The sequence below is a fragment of the Drosophila obscura genome, unplaced genomic scaffold (assembly GCF_018151105.1).
Source record: "Drosophila obscura isolate BZ-5 IFL unplaced genomic scaffold, ASM1815110v1 contig_25, whole genome shotgun sequence".
NCBI classification, from domain to species: Eukaryota; Metazoa; Arthropoda; class Insecta; order Diptera; family Drosophilidae; genus Drosophila; species Drosophila obscura.
The window spans coordinates 1440263-1458288 of record NW_024542812.1 but is presented as its reverse complement, the minus strand read 5'-3'; the positions used below and the strand labels follow the sequence as shown (position 1 = coordinate 1458288).

General features: G+C 50.8%; 2 protein-coding genes across 3 annotated transcripts; one reads left to right on the top strand and one right to left on the bottom strand.

Annotated features, from left to right (window-relative positions):
- Positions 1–231: 231 nt before the first annotated feature.
- On the bottom strand, positions 232–11437 carry LOC111075617. The gene is made up of 9 exons (XM_022369043.2): positions 11073–11437; positions 7519–7855; positions 6699–6815; positions 6426–6635; positions 5519–5629; positions 5134–5460; positions 4596–5071; positions 4271–4525; positions 232–4202 (listed from the first exon to the last, which is right to left on the bottom strand). The coding sequence occupies exons 1-9, from the start codon at positions 11244–11246 to the stop codon at positions 900–902; spliced, it is 5310 nt and encodes a 1769-aa protein (XP_022224735.2). The 5' UTR covers positions 11247–11437; the 3' UTR covers positions 232–899.
- LOC111075618 (odorant receptor 47b) lies at positions 9601–17088 on the top strand. 2 transcript variants are annotated; one of them, XM_022369044.2, is made up of 6 exons: positions 15547–15680; positions 15746–15914; positions 15975–16495; positions 16549–16756; positions 16812–16970; positions 17030–17088. In XM_022369044.2, exons 1-6 carry the CDS (start codon positions 15547–15549, stop codon positions 17078–17080), a joined length of 1242 nt encoding a protein of 413 aa, XP_022224736.2. In that variant the 3' UTR covers positions 17081–17088. The 2 variants fall into 2 exon arrangements, with proteins under 2 accessions (XP_041450273.1, XP_022224736.2); XM_041594339.1 differs by lacking the exons at positions 15547–15680; positions 17030–17088 and adding an exon at positions 9601–9720 and having other exon boundaries at positions 16549–16821.
- The last annotated feature ends 938 nt before the right edge of the window (positions 17089–18026 follow it).

Genomic DNA, 18026 nt, shown 5'->3' with positions numbered 1-18026 from the left:
TAGATTCGCCTTATCGTCTGGCTGTAGATTGTGATTGGATTGACCATTATGTCACTATCAAAAATCTTGATAGCCGCGTAATCGTGAAATAGACACGAAGAGCCGTAAATATAGGTGTCAGAAATCCTCCAACGAATATCTTGCATTGTTTTCGGTAGATCTTGTGACTAAAATATCAATCAATTAATTAAGATTGCGACCAATTGGGAAATCAAATTAAATTTCGCATTAGTTGGATCTTTATTTTCATTTGCTAATCGATTTATTTTCGCCGATTTGTTTGTTATCTACCGATCGATATACTTAACATTTCACAACTGAAAATAATCAAAGAACCCCCAATTCTATTTAAATCTACATATTTCAATGTTTATTATGGATAACTTAGCTACTTACCATATACATACACACTGATACTAACATTAAGATTGCACATTTCCGGCCCAAGACTGCTGACATTTATCACAATATACGCATCGATGCCTCTTCGATACGATACGCACTACGGATTTGATAAACGATACGATAATAAACGATATGTGTATATGTATGTATGAATTATTGCACTTATATATCTTAGGGCTTGGGTGTGTTGGTAGCTACATATTGCACGTTGCACGTTGCACATTGCACATTGCACTTTAGATGCAGTTTCCAAGGAGTTCCATTGCTTATACATATGCATATGTATCTTATGTAGAATAAAATTGCACCTTGTGGTTTGGCAAGAATTATTTGCGAAGTTATTGCACTGATTACTTCGGGCTAACGTTAACCTAGTCTAGATGGAAGTCTTTCCCCTCTGTTCCAGTTATTGCACGTCCCTAAATCGAACCTAACCCTACTTTCCACTAACCTAACCTCACTTAACACTTCAACCTAGCCTAACCTAACCTAACCTAACTCTTTCTGATCATTTTGTAGAGAACAGAGTGGGTCTCTATGCTCTCCGCCCCGGACTCCCACATGTCCTCGGCATTGGTCTCTTCGTCCGTCTCGGACGAGCCACAGCAAGTGCTGTGCCCCCGTCCGGCCTCCTCCTCGGAGGAGTACGACGACATCGTTGTGGTGCTGCCGCGCGCATTCAGCTCCTGGGAGTTGGCCTGCGAGTGGGAGCGGGAGTGGGAGCGAGTCAAGGTCTTGTCGGAGTCGGCATCGCTCAGATCGTCGCCGGCAACGTTCTCCGGAGAGCGGCGGCTATGGCCAGGCGAGACCATGTGCTCCAGATCCTCGAAGCGACTGTCATTGGGCCCACTCTCCTCCTCGTTGTCCTCGATTGTGTCCACACGGATGATCTGCCCGCGCCCCGTCATCATCTTGAAGTTGTACCGATCGTAGACATTGCGCTTGTACAGCTCTGTGGAGTCGGTGCTCATGTAGCCGCTGTCCAGCTGCCCGAATCGCTGCTCGTAGAAGTTGTGACTGCCAGGCCCTTGGCCCATGCCAGCAGACTGTGCCGCGTTCTCAATGATGGTGGCGATGCTCTCATCTCGATCGAGGGCCTCCAGGAAGCCCGCCGCATTCTTGGTGCCGTAGGTTGGGGCCGGGCTCTGACTGGGGCTGAACTTGTTGGCCGCCATGGTGACGAACTTGCGCCACGCATTCTTCAGATCCTTGGCCTTCTTAGCTCGATCCTTCAGCCCGATGGCGATCTGCATGCCCGCCGTCAGGTGAGCCGGCTCGATCTCACAGCGGTACACGGTCTGCACATTGCTCGGATTGGAGTTCCCAGAACTGTTGGCCGCCGCCCGCTGCGGATAGGCTATGCCCACGGGCACTCCCGCATTGCGGTACATCTCCTTGGTACGCTCCGACAGGTGGCCGCTGCTCCGGTTCGAGCGCGAGCTGATCGACAAGGCATCGAACTGATTGAGATCCACTTCCTTCATGCCATTCTTGGCATTGTTGTTGCTGCCGAACTCCGGCTCTGGGTTGTCCTTGGGCTCCTGCGCCGGCTCAGAGGCTTCCTCGCGCTGCTGGCTCTTGCGCCGATTGAGATACTTGGTCAGGCTGTAGTCGTTGCGCAGGCTGTTGATCTTCTTGCTGTACATCGCATCGTAGTCGGCCTCCAGGTGGGACTGCTTGTGGCCCTGAGACTTGCCGTGGATCTCTTTCGGCTGCTTGGCATAGTTGTGGCCTCGCTCCTCAGTTGTGGCCGATATCGCGCTGGACATGGTGTTGTTGCAGGAGTTCTCGAACTCCGATGTGACCCCGGTCACCTCTGTGACCTCGCTGTGCATGCTGTAGGCATCCTCATCCTGTGGCTGGCTCTCGCCCGCCATTTGCTTGGGCGGCGGCGGCGGCGGCAGTGGCCGCTTGCTCTGCACCAGCGGAGGACAGTAGTGTTGATTGGCCTTCGGGGCATGCCTGTGCCCCAGCGCCTTGCTCTGCTCCTGCTGCTTCTCCGCCGGCTTGGGCGAGGATATCGTGATGGTTGTCTTGTTCACCCTGGCCACATCCACCACCGAGTGGGTGGGCGAGGACTGCATGCCCCGCTGGCGCCGCGAGTGCTTCGCCTCCAGGGTGAGTATGCGGCCCTCCTCCTCCGCCGTCGGTTTCCTCTCGCACTTGCAGCTCTCCTGGGCCACCAGCGGAGACTCGTAGATCTCCCGCAGATTGCGGAACGAGTGGCTAGACTTCAGAATAAAGGAGGCCGTCCGCGGCTTGATGGCCTGACTGGCTGCCGGACTCAGGCCGCGACTCAAATCTGGCAGCGAGTTGATCTGGTTGTAGTCCGAATCCACATAGGAATCGCTGCTCATCTGCTGCTGCTGCTGCTGCTGCTGCCGCCCATGGCCATCCCAGGCGTTGATGTCGCAGAAGCTCTGCTTCTTGGGCTTTCTGTCGAGAGTGTCCGGCTCGAACTGGTCGCTGTCCGTGCGCTCCAGATCCGAAGGTGGCTCGTGCTCCACCTCGATGGTCATGCTGCCCCGAAAGGGTGTGTCGTACTTGATGCGAGCCGCCGCCTCCTTCTGCCGCTGCTGCACCAGCTGCGGATTCTTGCCGGCCAGGCGCTTCTTCAGATCGCCCTCCTTGCGCAAGCCGTTCAGGCGATCGTAGACCGTGTGGCTGATCTCCAGCTCCTCCTCCAGTGGCAGGGCGGTGCTCAGGCTGGGACTCAGCTGGGAGCTGACGTCGGATGAGGGCGAACTGGAGGAGTGGGAGCTCTTGCGCTTGCTCGGCTCCAGCCGTTCGAGGCTGTCCGTCTCGTAGTCGACGATCAGATACTGCGGCGACTTGCGCCTGTAGATGGGGGAGTCCGGCTGGAACTGTTTGAGGGACTTGCGGCTGAGGGAGCTGTAGTCCGGCGTGGGCACCGAGGGAATGCTGCTCTGGGTGCTGCTGTAGATGTCCTTGATCTTCTTCTCGATGGTGCTGTCGTAGTCGGGCGTGGGTATATCCGCCCCGTACTCCCGCTTCAGCGAGTCGTAGATGATCTCCGCCGGCTTCATGTTCCGCAGCATATTGTAGTGCTGCCGGTCGAAGGATGTCAGCGAGGTGGGCGTGGAGTTGGCGGCTGCGAACTGGTCCAGGACATCGCTCCGCTTGCGCAGCGACTTGCAGCGGCTGGAGGTGCTGCGCATGGAGCCGGCCGGAGAGTCAGCCAGCATGAACTTTGGATTGTTGTAGATCTCCCCGCCCGTCTCTGCGAATCCGTACACATTGGCGGCCATCGAGTAGGAGGAGAAGCTCTCGTAGGAGTTGGCATTGGTCTTGCCCGGCACTCGCTCTGGCTCTGGCCCGGACCTGCCTGATGCTGGCTTCGGAGAGGATGAGGATGAGGATGTGGGCACTTCGGCCGCTTTGACCTTGGCATTGGGCGGCGGTGGCGGCCGCTCCTTGGGCGCTGTTATGTCCCTCCTCAGCGAGCCCTTTGTGGGCGAGCCCGAGTTCTTCTTGGCCGCCGCTGGCGTGGCTCTGTCGAGGGTCTTCTGTGGCTGTGGCTGTGTTGAGTCCGAGTTGGGGACACTCTGCAGCCACTGCTCGATGCTGTTCCGCTTGTCCCCCATTCCGCCCTTGGCCGAGAGGTTCTGCTGCAGCGAAAACTGGTACATGGACGGAGAGCTGCTGGACTCTGGCTGCTGCTCCTCGGGAATGATGTTGAGCGAGGGCTGGTAGCGCTTGGCGGCCATCTTGTACTTGGCAATGGCAATGACCTCGCGGATCTTCTGCAGAAACTCAATGGCAGCTTGCGGCGGCTCCTGGGGAACAGATGGAGACATACAGGGGATTTAGAGGCGCGATCTTCCCCACAGGGACTGAGACTTACCGCCAGCAGATGTGGCTCAAAGTAGGCCGGATTGAAGTAGAGCTTCTTGCGCACATTGCCACTGACCATGGCCCGAAGGTTCTCCATCTTCTCCTCGCTCATCAGATCCTCGATGACGGCCACGTTCTCGGGCGGCAGGCACTCGTTGTCCTGCAGAAAGTCATCAGAATCCAGGGAGGCATTCTCCTGGCCATTGGCACAGCCATTGGGCGACTTGGACGACTTGCCCAGCTGCGGATGCACCAGGACCGAGGTCTGAAAGGTAAGTAAATCCTGGCTTGAGGCATGCTGGAGTAAGCAGAGCAGCTGCGCTGCTGGCACCCACCTTGATCTTCTCCTCCATCTCACACTCGGAGTTGGAGTTGGAAATGTCACTGGCGAAGCCCGACTGGTGCTCCCTCTCGCCCAGCTGGGGAAAGTGCTGCAGCAGGGGATTGTTCTTGACGATGCCCAGGTCCTCCTTCAGGCTGGCAATGTTGGGGCGACTGTTGGACTCGCTGCCATTGCCCAGACCCATGCTGTTCGCGGAGTAGATGCTGCCCACGCGGCTGAAGGGGGCTCCGTAGGTGACCTGGTCGTTCTTCGGGTAGTTGATCTCGTTGGCCAGGTTGTCCAGGGAGTGGCGCGAGCTGTGCCGCTTGCGCTTCTTCATGTACAGGTAGAGGAACACCGAGGCGACGTAGATGAGGCCCAGCAGCAGGCTGCAGACACCAATCACCACGTACTCCCGCATGGTCATTCCGTCCGAGATGGAGGCCAAGGTCGTGGAGTTGGCTGGCTGGAAGAACACCTCTGGCACATCTGTGGATAGCATGGAATGGGTTAATGGCTGTTGATGGCTGCCTTCCCCGGGGCATACTTACTGTGCGCGTACTTCACCGGACTGCCGTTCACCCGGAATGCCACACAGGGCGAGTGAACGTTGCGGGGCGGCATCAGGGGCTCGCCCTTGCCGTGGCTGGTGGCATTCAGCGCCACCGTCATGTCCCGGCACACCAGATGCACCACAATGAGGCGGCCCTGCATTTTCTGGCGCAGCTCTGGCTCGCCCAGCCACTGCACGAAGCTGCGTCCCTCGTCGCGGAACATGCGGAACGGATAGTCCGTGTCGATGGGATTGCGCAGATCCGACCAGCCATTGGAGCCCAGGTACTGGGCGCCCGTCACCGCACACACGGGCGTGTGAATGTCTGCAAGAGAAATGCCTGTCAAGTGGCACGGCACCCGATGCTGCAATATTTGACTCACTGGCAAAGCTAATCTCCCGACTGGGGTAGATGATCTGGCCGCGCAGAGGCAGGAACACGAATGGGATCTTCTCCGACGAGGAGCCGCTGACGAACGGCGACAGGGAGCACTCTGCAAAGGGAACGGGTGGTGGGAAGAGTGGGAAAGTTTCGTCAGTGGCTGCGATAACATCGGAATCGGAATCGCTTATCAATTCAACCAAGCGCCAAACACAAACCCATGAGAGAAAATATTTGTGTTTACATTTCCGCAGAGCAGAGCAGAGCAGAGCAGAGCTCTTACTTTCCGTACGATGCGGACAAACGATGGGGACTCCAAGCCACAGACCGACTCTAAAATGGATTCGGAATCGGAATCGGACTTGGAATTGGAAGTGGAATCGGTGGCACAGCACTCTCGACTGTGTGTGTGTGTGTGTTTATGTGTTTATGGTGGCAGACGGCGAAAGTTTCCTTTCATTCATTAGCCGCCGCCGTAGAAAGATACCAACGAAACGATTTGTTCAATAATAATAGCATTTTTCCCTCTTTGCGTCACGTTTCGTTTTCATTTGATTTCATTCTGCAGAGCCCCCAGCCCCAGCCGCAGCCCCAGCCGCAGCCCCAGCCCGAGTTCGAGCCCTGCAAAATAATTTCTGCTGTTATTACAGCATTTCTTTCTTCTGGTTAATACTCGTCGACTCGACTCGACTCGACTGTCGACTGTGACTGCGACTGGCGGTTGAGCAACCATTGTGCTCCCTTCCATGTGACAAAACAATGGATGGATGAGACTCCCACACGACTGACTGGGTGGGAACGGCAGCGAAGCAACTCCCACCGCGAAATGGAGCAGAGCACACAATTTCGATACGAATTAGCCACGAAATCCAGACGCCAGAAACCAGCTTCCGCATACGGCTACTTACCATGGATGTCGTCCACACAGATGCCCAGGTCCTCGCGGTAGGCCCTCAGGTAGGGCAGGCAGCGGCAGGTGCAGCCCCCATCCGGGTTTCCCTCCGCCTCGAGCTGCTGGGGACTTCTGCCTCGGCTCTGCTGCATCTTGAGGCGTCGGGCGAGCAGCTCCAGCTGACCGCCAGCCAACGAGGCCGCGGCCGAGTCTTGACCCAGTCCATCTATGGTTTGGGGATATACTTGGATTATGACAAGCTCAATCTCCATGGTAATCTGTTAGTTACCGTTGCCATGTCCATGTCCATTTCCATTTCCATTCCCGTCGTTCGGGAGACGCACCAGACCCGCCGTCCCGCTGGAGAGTCCAATGCAGGTGTCCGCATTGCACGCACTGCTGATGCCTGTGCAGGAGTGCGCAGAGGGAGAGGGAGAGGGAGGAGGAAGCGAAAGAGAAACGTTAAGATGGATTGACTCTGGCCATCACAACAGAATCCCCCAGCCATGGATTGACGGCTAATAAGCCTTTCCAGCCTTACTGGCCTTACTGGCGAAATTAATGCTGCTGTCAACGCATCATCTTGGCTCAGCCTCGAAGCCGCAGACGCAGACGCAGCCGCAGCCGCAGCAAAAAACATCAAGAAATCAAGGGAGAAAGCCTAGCTTCGGGTACCGAGACTTTAACTACCCTTGCCGACCGGTTCTTTCTATACTTTATGCTGATTACATATATGTTTAAAATATTTAAAAGGATTATGTGGAGATATAATCAGGTCGTGGTCCAAATCTATGACCTTTAAAAGTCTTGGATAAAACTTAAGCAATTTTAATGGGGGGGAAAGTCTTAAAATATTTCAGCTAAATATCTTTAAAACTATGGGGGGGCCAGGCAGGCTTTTAGATTTTCTACGGACTCGGACATGCTTGGACATGGATTGATATGCCTACCTCTTCTAGGCGTTACCAACCTCTAATCGAATTTAATTTAGCCCCTCCAAGTGTATCGAAGCAATAGAAGAAGATGCCACATGCCACACGCCACACAAAACTGGGCATGGCATTGACATCGGCTTCGGCATCGGCATCGGCATCGGGACAGACACTTACCGCTCGTATGGAAGACGTCTCCGTCGTGATGCCTTGTCAGATTGATGATCTGGCCGTTGGGCTGCTGCAGATCCTCTAACAGTAAACTCTCGGGCACCAGACCGCCGTCGGATGGCTGGCTGCTGAAACTGTTGCCGCTGTTCCGATTGAAGTTCCTCTTGAAGTTCCTCTGCGGCGTGGGTGATCGCGTCGTCGAGGCGGGCGTTGCCGGTGGGCAGAGGGAGGCGAGCAGGATGAGCAGGAGGAGCAGCGGTAAGGAGTTGGTGGGCCACATCTCAGCAACAGCAACATAGCTGATCCGTGCCGCACTCTGGGGTATTGTCTGCGGCCGCTCCGGCTGAAAGAGAAGAACGCAAAAGAACGCAAAAGCCAGGCCACAAATTAATTAATTTCAAAGAAATCCTAATTTGTAGTCTAGAGCAAGGCGAAACCAGCCCCGCGGTTGACATTCTTTGGGGGCCCCGGCTAATGAGGCAGAAATTGTTGCGGCCCGTCCGTGTCCGTTGCTGGAAATGGAGCAACATCTACATCCAGTTGGTGTTGCCTGTGTCGTTAGCTGCTAACGGACAACATTTAAACAAATGTTGCAATTAAAACTCGTTCTACCAGCAAATGTATAGTTATAGAAAGAGATAGAGAGAGAGACACAGAAAGAGAGAGAGAGAGAGGGGCTGGGGCTGGGGCAGGGTGCATCAGAGGTGGAATTATGTTGCATTGGCACTGGAGCAAGTGCGTCGCAGTGGGAAAAATGCTGCCATCTGCTGCCTCTCCTCCTGATGCGGCTGCTGTACCGCTGCGTGCCGCTGTGAGTGCTGTTTACCGTTACCAAATGCTGCTGCACTTGGTCTTAGAACACCCCGTTTATACCGCTAATCAGTTGCACTTTAGCGGCTGCTTTCGGCCAACCAATTTACATAAATATTTCACACACACAGCGGAGGCAGAAGCACCAGCGAGAACAACAAAAATCAAGAGAGAAAAGCTTTCATCTCGGGTCTCTGAATTTGTCGATACCCTTTCCTGTCCAAAGTTTGTACAGACTCAGTCAGATTGGCTGACAGATCAGGAATATCAAATACGAATTATGTACATATGTATGGGCTTTGGGTGTTGCTTGAAATGCTTCCCACTCTGCGTGACAAACATGTGGTTTGAATCGGAACACCCTACCTCTGCGGAGGGAGGGTATACAAAGCTTAAGCACCACAGAGTAAAAATATTGGGGACTTCTAACTGTTCATATCCAAGTTCTGCTTATCTCTCTCTCTCTCTCTCGCTCTTAGTGCGTGTGCGTGTGTGTGTGTGCGTTTGTATGCTGCTCAAAAGAAGAACAACAGTAATAGACAATGGAATCGGTAGGGAGCGGGAGCGGGAGCGAGAGGGAACACACTGGGTAATGTGCGAGGGAATGAATGAGAGAAGAAAGCGATAAAAAGCAACAGTTTGCGGCCTAATTTGAAAGTAAAATTTCTTTACAAAAACGCACTAAAAAGAACCACAACAAAAACAGCAACGGGCCCTAGTCTTTTGATTGACCAGTCACCAGAAAGCCCCAGACTCAGTGATAATCACCATTCATCTATGTATCTACATATCCATCCATCTATCACATCACCCAATGCGCTGTGCTGTACAGTTATGCCATTTAAACATAATAACAATAACATTTCTATTATTTCTCTTTCTATTTTGTTTTTTGTTTTTTTTTCGATTTGTTTACGACTTTGCCTCAGTTTCGTTTGATTTTCGGTCATCGGTTTGGATGCTTTCAGCAGTTTATCTTATTTTTAGCTTTGCCTTTGCCTTTACCTGTACCTTTGCTTTTGCCTTTGCCTTTGCCTCCTCATGCATTTTCGAAACGAATTTAATGGCAGTAATGACCTGGATTTTGGGGTACGACTGCAACATCAGCAGCAGCAGTAGCAGCAGCAGCAGCAGCAGTAGTCCCAGCAACGCCACTGAAACTGATGCGATTTTGATGATGCTGGGAAAAAGAGTCAAGAGTCGAGAGTCGAGAGAAGAGAAGGAAAACCTTCTGCTAAACAGAATCTAACCCATTCAGTTCAGTCGCAGTGTGTCGGTTCTGCGGGTTGCTCTGTCTAGTCTGTCTGCAGGTTCTGTTCTCTGCTCGGTCTCTTCTCTCTATGGGGTGCAGTGCGCAGGGTCTTGACTCTTGCGCACTTGGCTAAACTCAATTAACAGGTAATTGAACCCAACTGCATATATTAGCCAGCCATATTCCATCTGCTACATCTCACACCAGTCCATGCGATTCCATGCCATACCATGCCATACCATCCGCAGCACAGCCCAGCCCAGCCCAGTCCAACCCATCATCCGCATCCATGTACATGATCATTAATTATTGGGCAACACGAAAGAGCGTGTGCGCATTGTTCTAAGTCTGTGCATAAATTTAGCCATAATAAACAAGTGGTAACAGGGCAGACGAAGCTGATCGACGCGTGGCATACCCCTGGCCAGCGAACCGTCAACTGTTGCACCTCAGAACGGTTAATCCATAAGTAAGTGAGCCGAGATTGGATTAGTCGCAAGAACGAACTTCTCTCATGCTGCAGCAAAGGGAGTTAAACATCTTCTCATATCCAGTAACATATTCAGAAGCCTCTAATATTGCTTCACTTCCTCTTTGGTTTGGCATGCCCCAAGTGGCCCATACAATCAGGGGGTATTGAAATTACCACAACGCATTCTAACCTGGCCATCATTGCAATTCACATGAACATGCACTGCTGCTGATAGAGATGGTGATGGTGATGGTGGTGGGGCGAGGCTGTACCATTGTCTGGCTGGAGCTGGAGCTGGAGCAGCCGCTACACTTCCGAGTGCAGCCGACGTCACACTCGGAGTACTCTTAACACTTAGAACATGCCACAGCAGGCGGCTCAGGCACTCCACTCCGAGTGGAGTGCAGTGCAGCCCCCGATCCCGATCCCGATCCCCAGCCATACAGCATAATAACAAATTTCAAATTTATTCCTCTGTTATTTTTATTATTTTGTGTTAGCGTCGGCGCCGACGCTCCTCCAGGTCCATTGTGTGGCCAGAGGAGCGCATCATTTGCTCGCCGCCTTAATGTGCTTTAATATGTACTTATGCCCATGCTCTTGCCACTAGTGGTGCCTCATCTCCGGCATAGGGCCACAAATGGGGCTGTGGCTAACTGGCTAACTGGCCAACGGTTTCGGTTAGTTGTTAAAACCAAATTACGACAGTGCACTGAACGCAGGCGACGGCGACGGCGATTCGGCTCTAAGTGTGGGCAATGGCCGGTGTTTGCATGGCTCTGTGAATGGAGTTCAGCAAATTACTTTCTCCAAAAAAAAAAAAAAAGCCCCAGAAATCCAAAAAAAAACAGAAAGATTTTCCCAATTTGGGAGAGTGCCTGCCCAGTGACCTAAACTCAATTGGCAATGGTCTGATAAGCCCGACCCAAGGGCAACATAGCAACATAGCCCTTCGCCGAGATCTAGATCGAGTGGGAGATCCATCTACGTACGCGTATGTACAGTGTACACCAGACTCTTACTTACAGCAGCGACCAGTCGAGGTGGCGAATTAATTAACACCTTGGGGCTATAAATTTCCCGGATTCTGCAGATGGGCTTCGTTTGGCGAAGGACTGCTTGCCGGCGGCGGGCTTTCCTTATTATTTCCTTTTCAGTTGTATTCACTTTGCATTTGCATTTGCTGGCATTTTCACACATTTCTCTTGGAGCACATTTTGCACATTTGCCATTATTTGCGGCCACATTTTTGAAACATCTCGTGCCACACACAAAACAACACAAAAACAACACAAAAACAGCACTAGCCCCCGCTTACGGTTATTGTTTTCAGAAATGGTTTTTCTTTTGCAACAAAGAAAGCGAAGACCGCGCGGCACCTTTGCGACTTTTCTTCGCGACTCTTTGCGGCTTGGCGGTTTTCTTTAGATTTTCCTCGAGTGTTGGCTGGAACCGCACAGACGTCTATCAAGGTCGCCGTCGTAGAAGCGACTGCCACTGGAGCCAGCTGCTGGAGCTGCCGAAGCAAGCCGCTCGAGGCAGAGACCCATAGCATAGCCAGCGACATCGACAGAGAAAACTTTTCGCTCTTAAACGAGTTTTCTTTTCTGCTTTCCGCTCTTATATCCCGAAAGTATAAGTTGGAATTGTGTTTTGACAAATTGTATAAGGAACTGCAGATGTGTTGTGATGTGTGAAGGCGAAGATCTTCCACTGCCGACTAATTAAACAGGGGTATGCCGTAGCACCTGGACTGCGACTGGTTCTTCATCGCGTATGCGCCGTGTGTACCGTTCGAAGAGCTCCGCTTGAACCCATGGCGCGGGACATGCTCCAATTTGATGGAGGCCCATCCTCCGCCGAATCGGCGCTGCTTCATTTGTCATTGGTTCACCATAATTTATGACAATTTACTCATTTTAGTCACACTCCAGTGCAGCTGCATAGCATTAGGACAGATGGATGCTAGCAGATCGCGGTGGGGCCCGAGAACAAGTGAAAACTTTTGAAAATCATACAATCAGCCAAGCAGGTGGGAGCTGGGTCTGTGCTGTGCTGTGCTGTGCTGTCTGTGGTGGGGCTGCTCAAATTACACAGACAATCTGTTTGACATAAGCGAGTTATAACATATAAGGCAGCGGGGCCAACTCTTACCCGGCGAAGCCAAAAAAACAAAAAAAAAAAAAAAAAAAAAAAGAAACAATTACAGCAAACTGGTTTCAATTAAAGACAGTTAGAGCCACTGGAAGGGGAAGCATACGTACAAAACAAATAACTTTAGATGCACATATATGTATGTATAGAGAAATATTGGCATCTCCTTGTGCCGCTGCGTACGTGCCGCCTGCCTCTCTGCCCCGCAGAGTCTGATCCGCACCAGCAGCAGCCTCAGTATCAGCTCCGTTGTCTGGGGCAGTCTCTGTCTCCATTCCCATCTTGTCTAGGCAATAATTATACTTTAGTTGGCGACGCCGCTTCGAATGCATCCAACTATTTGCTTTAGCTGCATTTACAGTTTTGGTTTTTTTTTTTGCTGGTGCTGCTGCTGCTGCTGCCGTTGCTGTTGCTGTTGCCGGTGCCGGTGCCGCCCGTCATTTAGAAAGTTTCATTTTTGTAGATCTCCATCTAATGATATATACCCCCCGCCCCGTTTGGTATTTACTTCGCATTATCTCGATCCATATACAGTTCCTGAAAATGGGCCTTCGATTTTCTGTTTCTGTTTCTATTTCTGTTTCTGTTTCTGTTTCTTTTGTTTTTCTTCTGTGCACTTTTATGACGATCAACGGTCGAGGTTTGCCTTGGCCTATCTGCATTTTATGACTCCACTCTCGGTGTCCGAATTAGTTTTTTGTGTTCTCGTAACGGTTACGATTTGAATCTGAATCTTTGAATCTTTGAATCTGAAATCGACTCTGAATCGACCGACTTGTGCTCGATCGATCGTTCGTTTAGCTGTGTCTGTGTCTGTATGGCTGTATGTGTGTGTGTGGCTGGAATACATTTTGTGGAGCAGTTAGCAATGCGTTGCCTACACACAATTACCCGCGTATCTGTTTGCCATTTACCCATACATCATCCATAAATCCTTAACTGTAAAACGAAGTCAGGTTCAGGTCCAGGTCCACATCCACATCCCCGTCTACATCCAAGTCCATGTCCACGTCCACGTCCATGTCCAGCCAGCTCAACTTATGCAAACTTTGGGCACACGTCGCTGCCTGGCCTGGGGCTGCGGTGCATCGTCTGATCTGCTTTGCTTTGCTCTGCTCTGGCCTGCTGCTGCTGCTGTTGCTGCTGCTGCTGCTGGTGCCCCGTGGACAGCCGGCAAACCAGTTCATTTCTGGGATGTGCAGCAGGATTGCAACTGTCCTCTGCCCCCGTTCGCTCCCATTGGAGTAGTATATTGTAATCTGGCTAGTTATTGATACGCTCGTAGCGGTTCGGTTCGCTACTCGTACCCAGTGCTCAGGCTAAAAAAAACTTGCAATTGTATTCATAAATAACGATTGAGAAATGTGTTCTTGTTTCCATGTCTGCGGTCGTCGGGCACTTATTACGACGAGTACCAATTGCTTTTGCAGTGAACATGAAAATCAACCTGGTCCATGTTGGGTTTAGCGACCAAAACGGTTAATGGAGGATGCGAGTACTCCCCCTTCCTCTTGTCTCCTTCACATTACGCATTAATGCCGAAGGAGAGGCTGGGTCTTTGGCTGCTGCAGACTGGATTGCTGTGCAACTATTCAGTCCTTCGTGATTTGTAATTATTGAATAAATATTTCGTTATGATAGAATCATTATCAAGGCATCCATCCCATGGCGTGTGGAGGGAACAGTACTGTGGATACCCGGCTAGATGGCTTGACAGCGCGATGGGGTGGCATGCAATCCTGAACAATGGCTTTATTACCCTTCGGGCTTCGGTCTTCGGTCTTCGGTCTTCGTTGTTCGGAAACAGTTCCGTTGCAAGGCCTATCCATCCATCTGGGCCCCTGTGATTGACAGCAAACAAGCCAAATGCATTTCAATTAAACGCTAACCGCTACAAATATTTCCATTTGTGTGTGCAGGTTTTCTTCTGTGGATGTGTGCGTCTGGTCAGGTGTGCTTCGAGTGCTTGGAGCCACTTTTTTCGTGACCAAAGCATGGCAAACCAAAGTAAACTGAACCGAACCCGAACCGAACCCGAACCCGAATCCAAACCCGTAGGAGAACAATTCCAGAACAGCGGTCAACTCATCAGTATGCTGTATAAATTAGAGCATCAAACGGCGCTTTGGCAACTCGGAATACTGGTCTATACTGTTACCAATGTTGCCGCTGCTGCCCCATCAGAATTCAACGGCTGTGTGGACGTGCCTCTTGCATGTGCCTCTTGCATGTGCCTCTGCATTTTCATGTGCATGCAGTGCAGTGCATCGCTGCTGCAATCGCTCCCAGCACTTGAATCCCGCACAGAGTTCAATGGCGAGTCATCGACGCAACTTGTGCATATATTGTTGCTAAATTGATATCAATTTGTTATAATGGCTCTGCCATTATGGGCCGATTATATGGTTAAGCCTGGCCAGGCCAGTGCTGCTGCTAGCAATAAAAAACACTTTATTACGAGTACGAGTACGACTATTAGCCAAGGAAGCCTGTCTGGACTGGGACTGGGACTGCGACTGGGACTGCGACTGGGAGTCAATAGCCCACAAGTGTTTGGCTCGTCATGGGTAATCCTAGATTAATTCCAATGGCCTTGCTAAATGCAGCTAAGGAGCACCACACAGCACTGGAATTACCGTTTAAAACGGATGTTAAGTTGTCCATACCAGACACGGCATCCGAGAAGCCTGCCAGAACCAGTACCATTGCATCCCACTAGATTTGATGACTGCGACTGGGCCGTAAAGTGTGCTGGAGAAATTTGAATAAAGACCGAGGCCGCGTCTGCGTCTGCGTCGGACGTCTACGTCTACGTCCTCGTGCAACTGGATTTATGTTGTGTGTCCAATTTCTCGTTATGGATGTCCCCTGGCAGCCCGCGGGTTTGTTGGTGTCTTTCCTGATTAAGTCATAAATCACTATCCACGATGCATTTATGCAAATCTGGGCGCTGCAAGTGTGAATCCACAGGAAGTTAATAACTCAAGTTGATTGAACTTAAATCTGCGCTTTCGCCGCTTTTTGTTTGTTTTATTTTGAGTAAACCAGAGTAGAATCCCATTCGCAAGACTTTCACACATAGTTGGGCAGTTTAAGTTTGGCTCCCAAGGAGCCAGCCATCACATGGAGAGTGTCCAATGGGCCCATCACTTACAGATATCCACAATCCACAACACTGCAATGCGATTTGCTGCAGATGTTTTTCTGTTTATTTGCTTCGTGGGCGTTGCCCACAAAACGTTTCCACGTTTCCACATCAACATTGTAATTAGACTCGTGCCTTGGCCCATATAAAAAGGAACTGGCCGCCAGCCTGGCCGTACAGTTTGGAATCGAACCACCTCCGATGGCAGACCCTGACTATACATCAAATCTTCGCCTGATTCGCGACTTCTGGGGCGAGTTCCGGTCTGTGCAGCGCCAGCAGAGGCCTGGCCGAGTCCCACGTCTCATCCTGCACACCGCACGCGCCTTCCTGGCGTATGTCCAGCCACCCGGCTGCAGCCCATCTCCATCTTCAGTTAATATCTCAACTGTTCTTGCAGCGTGTTGGGTCGCTTCCCCAACAAGAAGCTATCCTCTTGGCCCATGTACCGACCGATCAACTGGCTCCTCCTGTGCAACCAGACGCTGATGTTCATTGCCATGGCCAGTGGTGTGCACGAGTCCTCGAACATCATCGACATGGGCGACGACTTGGTGTGGCTCACAGGGGTAAGCCACTCAATCGCTGCGTGCCAGTACAGCAATATCCAATACCCCCCCTGCCTAAAGGTACTTCTGATCTGGACCAAATCATTTTCCGTTCATGTGCGCGCCACTGAAATTGACGAGGTCATAAGGGATTTTTCGTACTACGACGAAGTGGTGAGGCCGGTCCACGATGACGATGAAATATTGAAATGGCAGCGCTACTCGTACATGGGAGAGGCGTACTTGGGCATCACCACCTTCATACTCGTGAACCTGTTCAGCCTGGCCATTTGCTTGCAGCCGCTGCTGGGCGAGGGCCGACTGCCGTACCACGCGTTCCTGCCGTTTGGCTGGCATCGCCAGGACCTTCATCCGTGGGCGCACTGGGCTGTCTACCTATGGCTGGGCGCCACTTCGCACCACAACTTGGCCACCATTCTGTTTGTGGATATCTTAGGCATCAGCACAGTCGTCCAGACCGCCCTCAATCTCAGGCTGCTCGGCATTGAGCTCCGAAAGCTGGGCGATCTGCAGTCCATTAGCGATTACCAGTTCCACGTGGAGTTCCGTCGGGTGGTTCGCTACCACCAGCACATTATCAGGTGAGTGTTGAGGCGTTGCTTCCTCCGCTAACCGAATCCACCTACTTTTAAAGCCTGGTGAAGAAGAGCAATCGCGCGTTCTATGCCACCTTCATTGCCCAGATGATAGCCAGCTTTGCCATGATCTCGATCTCCACCTTCGAGACAATGGTAGCCGCTCAAGGTGATTTCAAGATGGCCCTGAAATTCGTGCTCTTTGCCATCATCGTCTTCGTCCAGTTGTCCGCTTGGTGCGTGGCCGGAAGCTTCGTCCTCCATTCGGTATAAGTCTCCGCTTCTTGGCTTGCACTGCATTGATTTTCCCATTGATTTGCAGTCCACGGAGGTCGCCCAGGCGGCGTTCGAAATCTCCGACTGGCACACAAAGTCCGTGTACATTCAGCGCGACATCGGCTTTGTCATCCTACGCGCCCAAAAGCCCTTAGTCTATGTGGCCCGGCCGTTCATGCCCCTCACTCTGGGCACCTACATGATTGTAAATATAATCTACATGATTCCACCTAATACTCCCATTATTCCTACCCCCCTTTGCAGGTGCTCAAGCAGTGCTATAGACTGCTCGCCCTGCTGCGCGAGTCCATGTAGTGCACTGATAAAAAAAAGGGCATAGTAAAAATAACTACAATCGTATTTGAATGTAAAATGCGATTTTTGAATACAAACGTAGTAAAATTAAATATAATTCACTTTGGTTCAAATATAATTGTACTAAAATGTCCTTTTTATTTGATAATATTATTTAATACTTAATAATAATATTTAATATTTAATCTAAATACAAAACACTTTAAAATAAATATAATATATTAAATTTGTAGTTAAATATGTTTCATATTTAAGTTGAACATTATTATGACATGATTAAAACTTTTGATTTCAAAAATCAAAAGGAAAAATTTTTATTTTAAATATTCCATATTAAATGAAATTAAATATTTTTTGGGAAAGGGAGGGGAGAAAAGGGGGGAAAGGGAAAAGGGAAAAAAGAAAAGGAAAAAAAAAAAAAGAAAAAAAGGGGGGGGGGGGGGGGGGGGGGGGGGGGGGGGGGGGGGGGGGGGGGGGGAGGGGGGGGCCAGGGGGGGAAAAAAAGAAAAAAAAAAAAAAAAAAAACCCCCCCCCGGCGGCGCCCCCCCCGCACCCGGCCGGGGCCGCCCCCCCCGGGGGGGGGGGGGGGGGGGGGGGGCGGGGGGGGGGGGGGGGGAAAAAAAAAAAAAAAAAGGAGCCCAGGCAGCCCCGTTTATTTATTTTAAATATATTATATTATTTTTTTATGTCCCTCGAATTCCCAACTGGTTCCAGCTGCTGCAGCCTTGAATACACAGTTTAAATTATCTTGGCGCAGGGGCATAATCACGTTGCGATTATTTCTAGTTGAAAACTTTAACCTATTCACACCATGAGGACTTGAAATGTAGTCCGCGTATGCAAAATAATAACCAATTAGTTTAAAAATTAAATATATATATATATATATAAATATGAAACATATTAGATTTAAATTGTAAATATATTTAATTTAAATTTGAAGCAT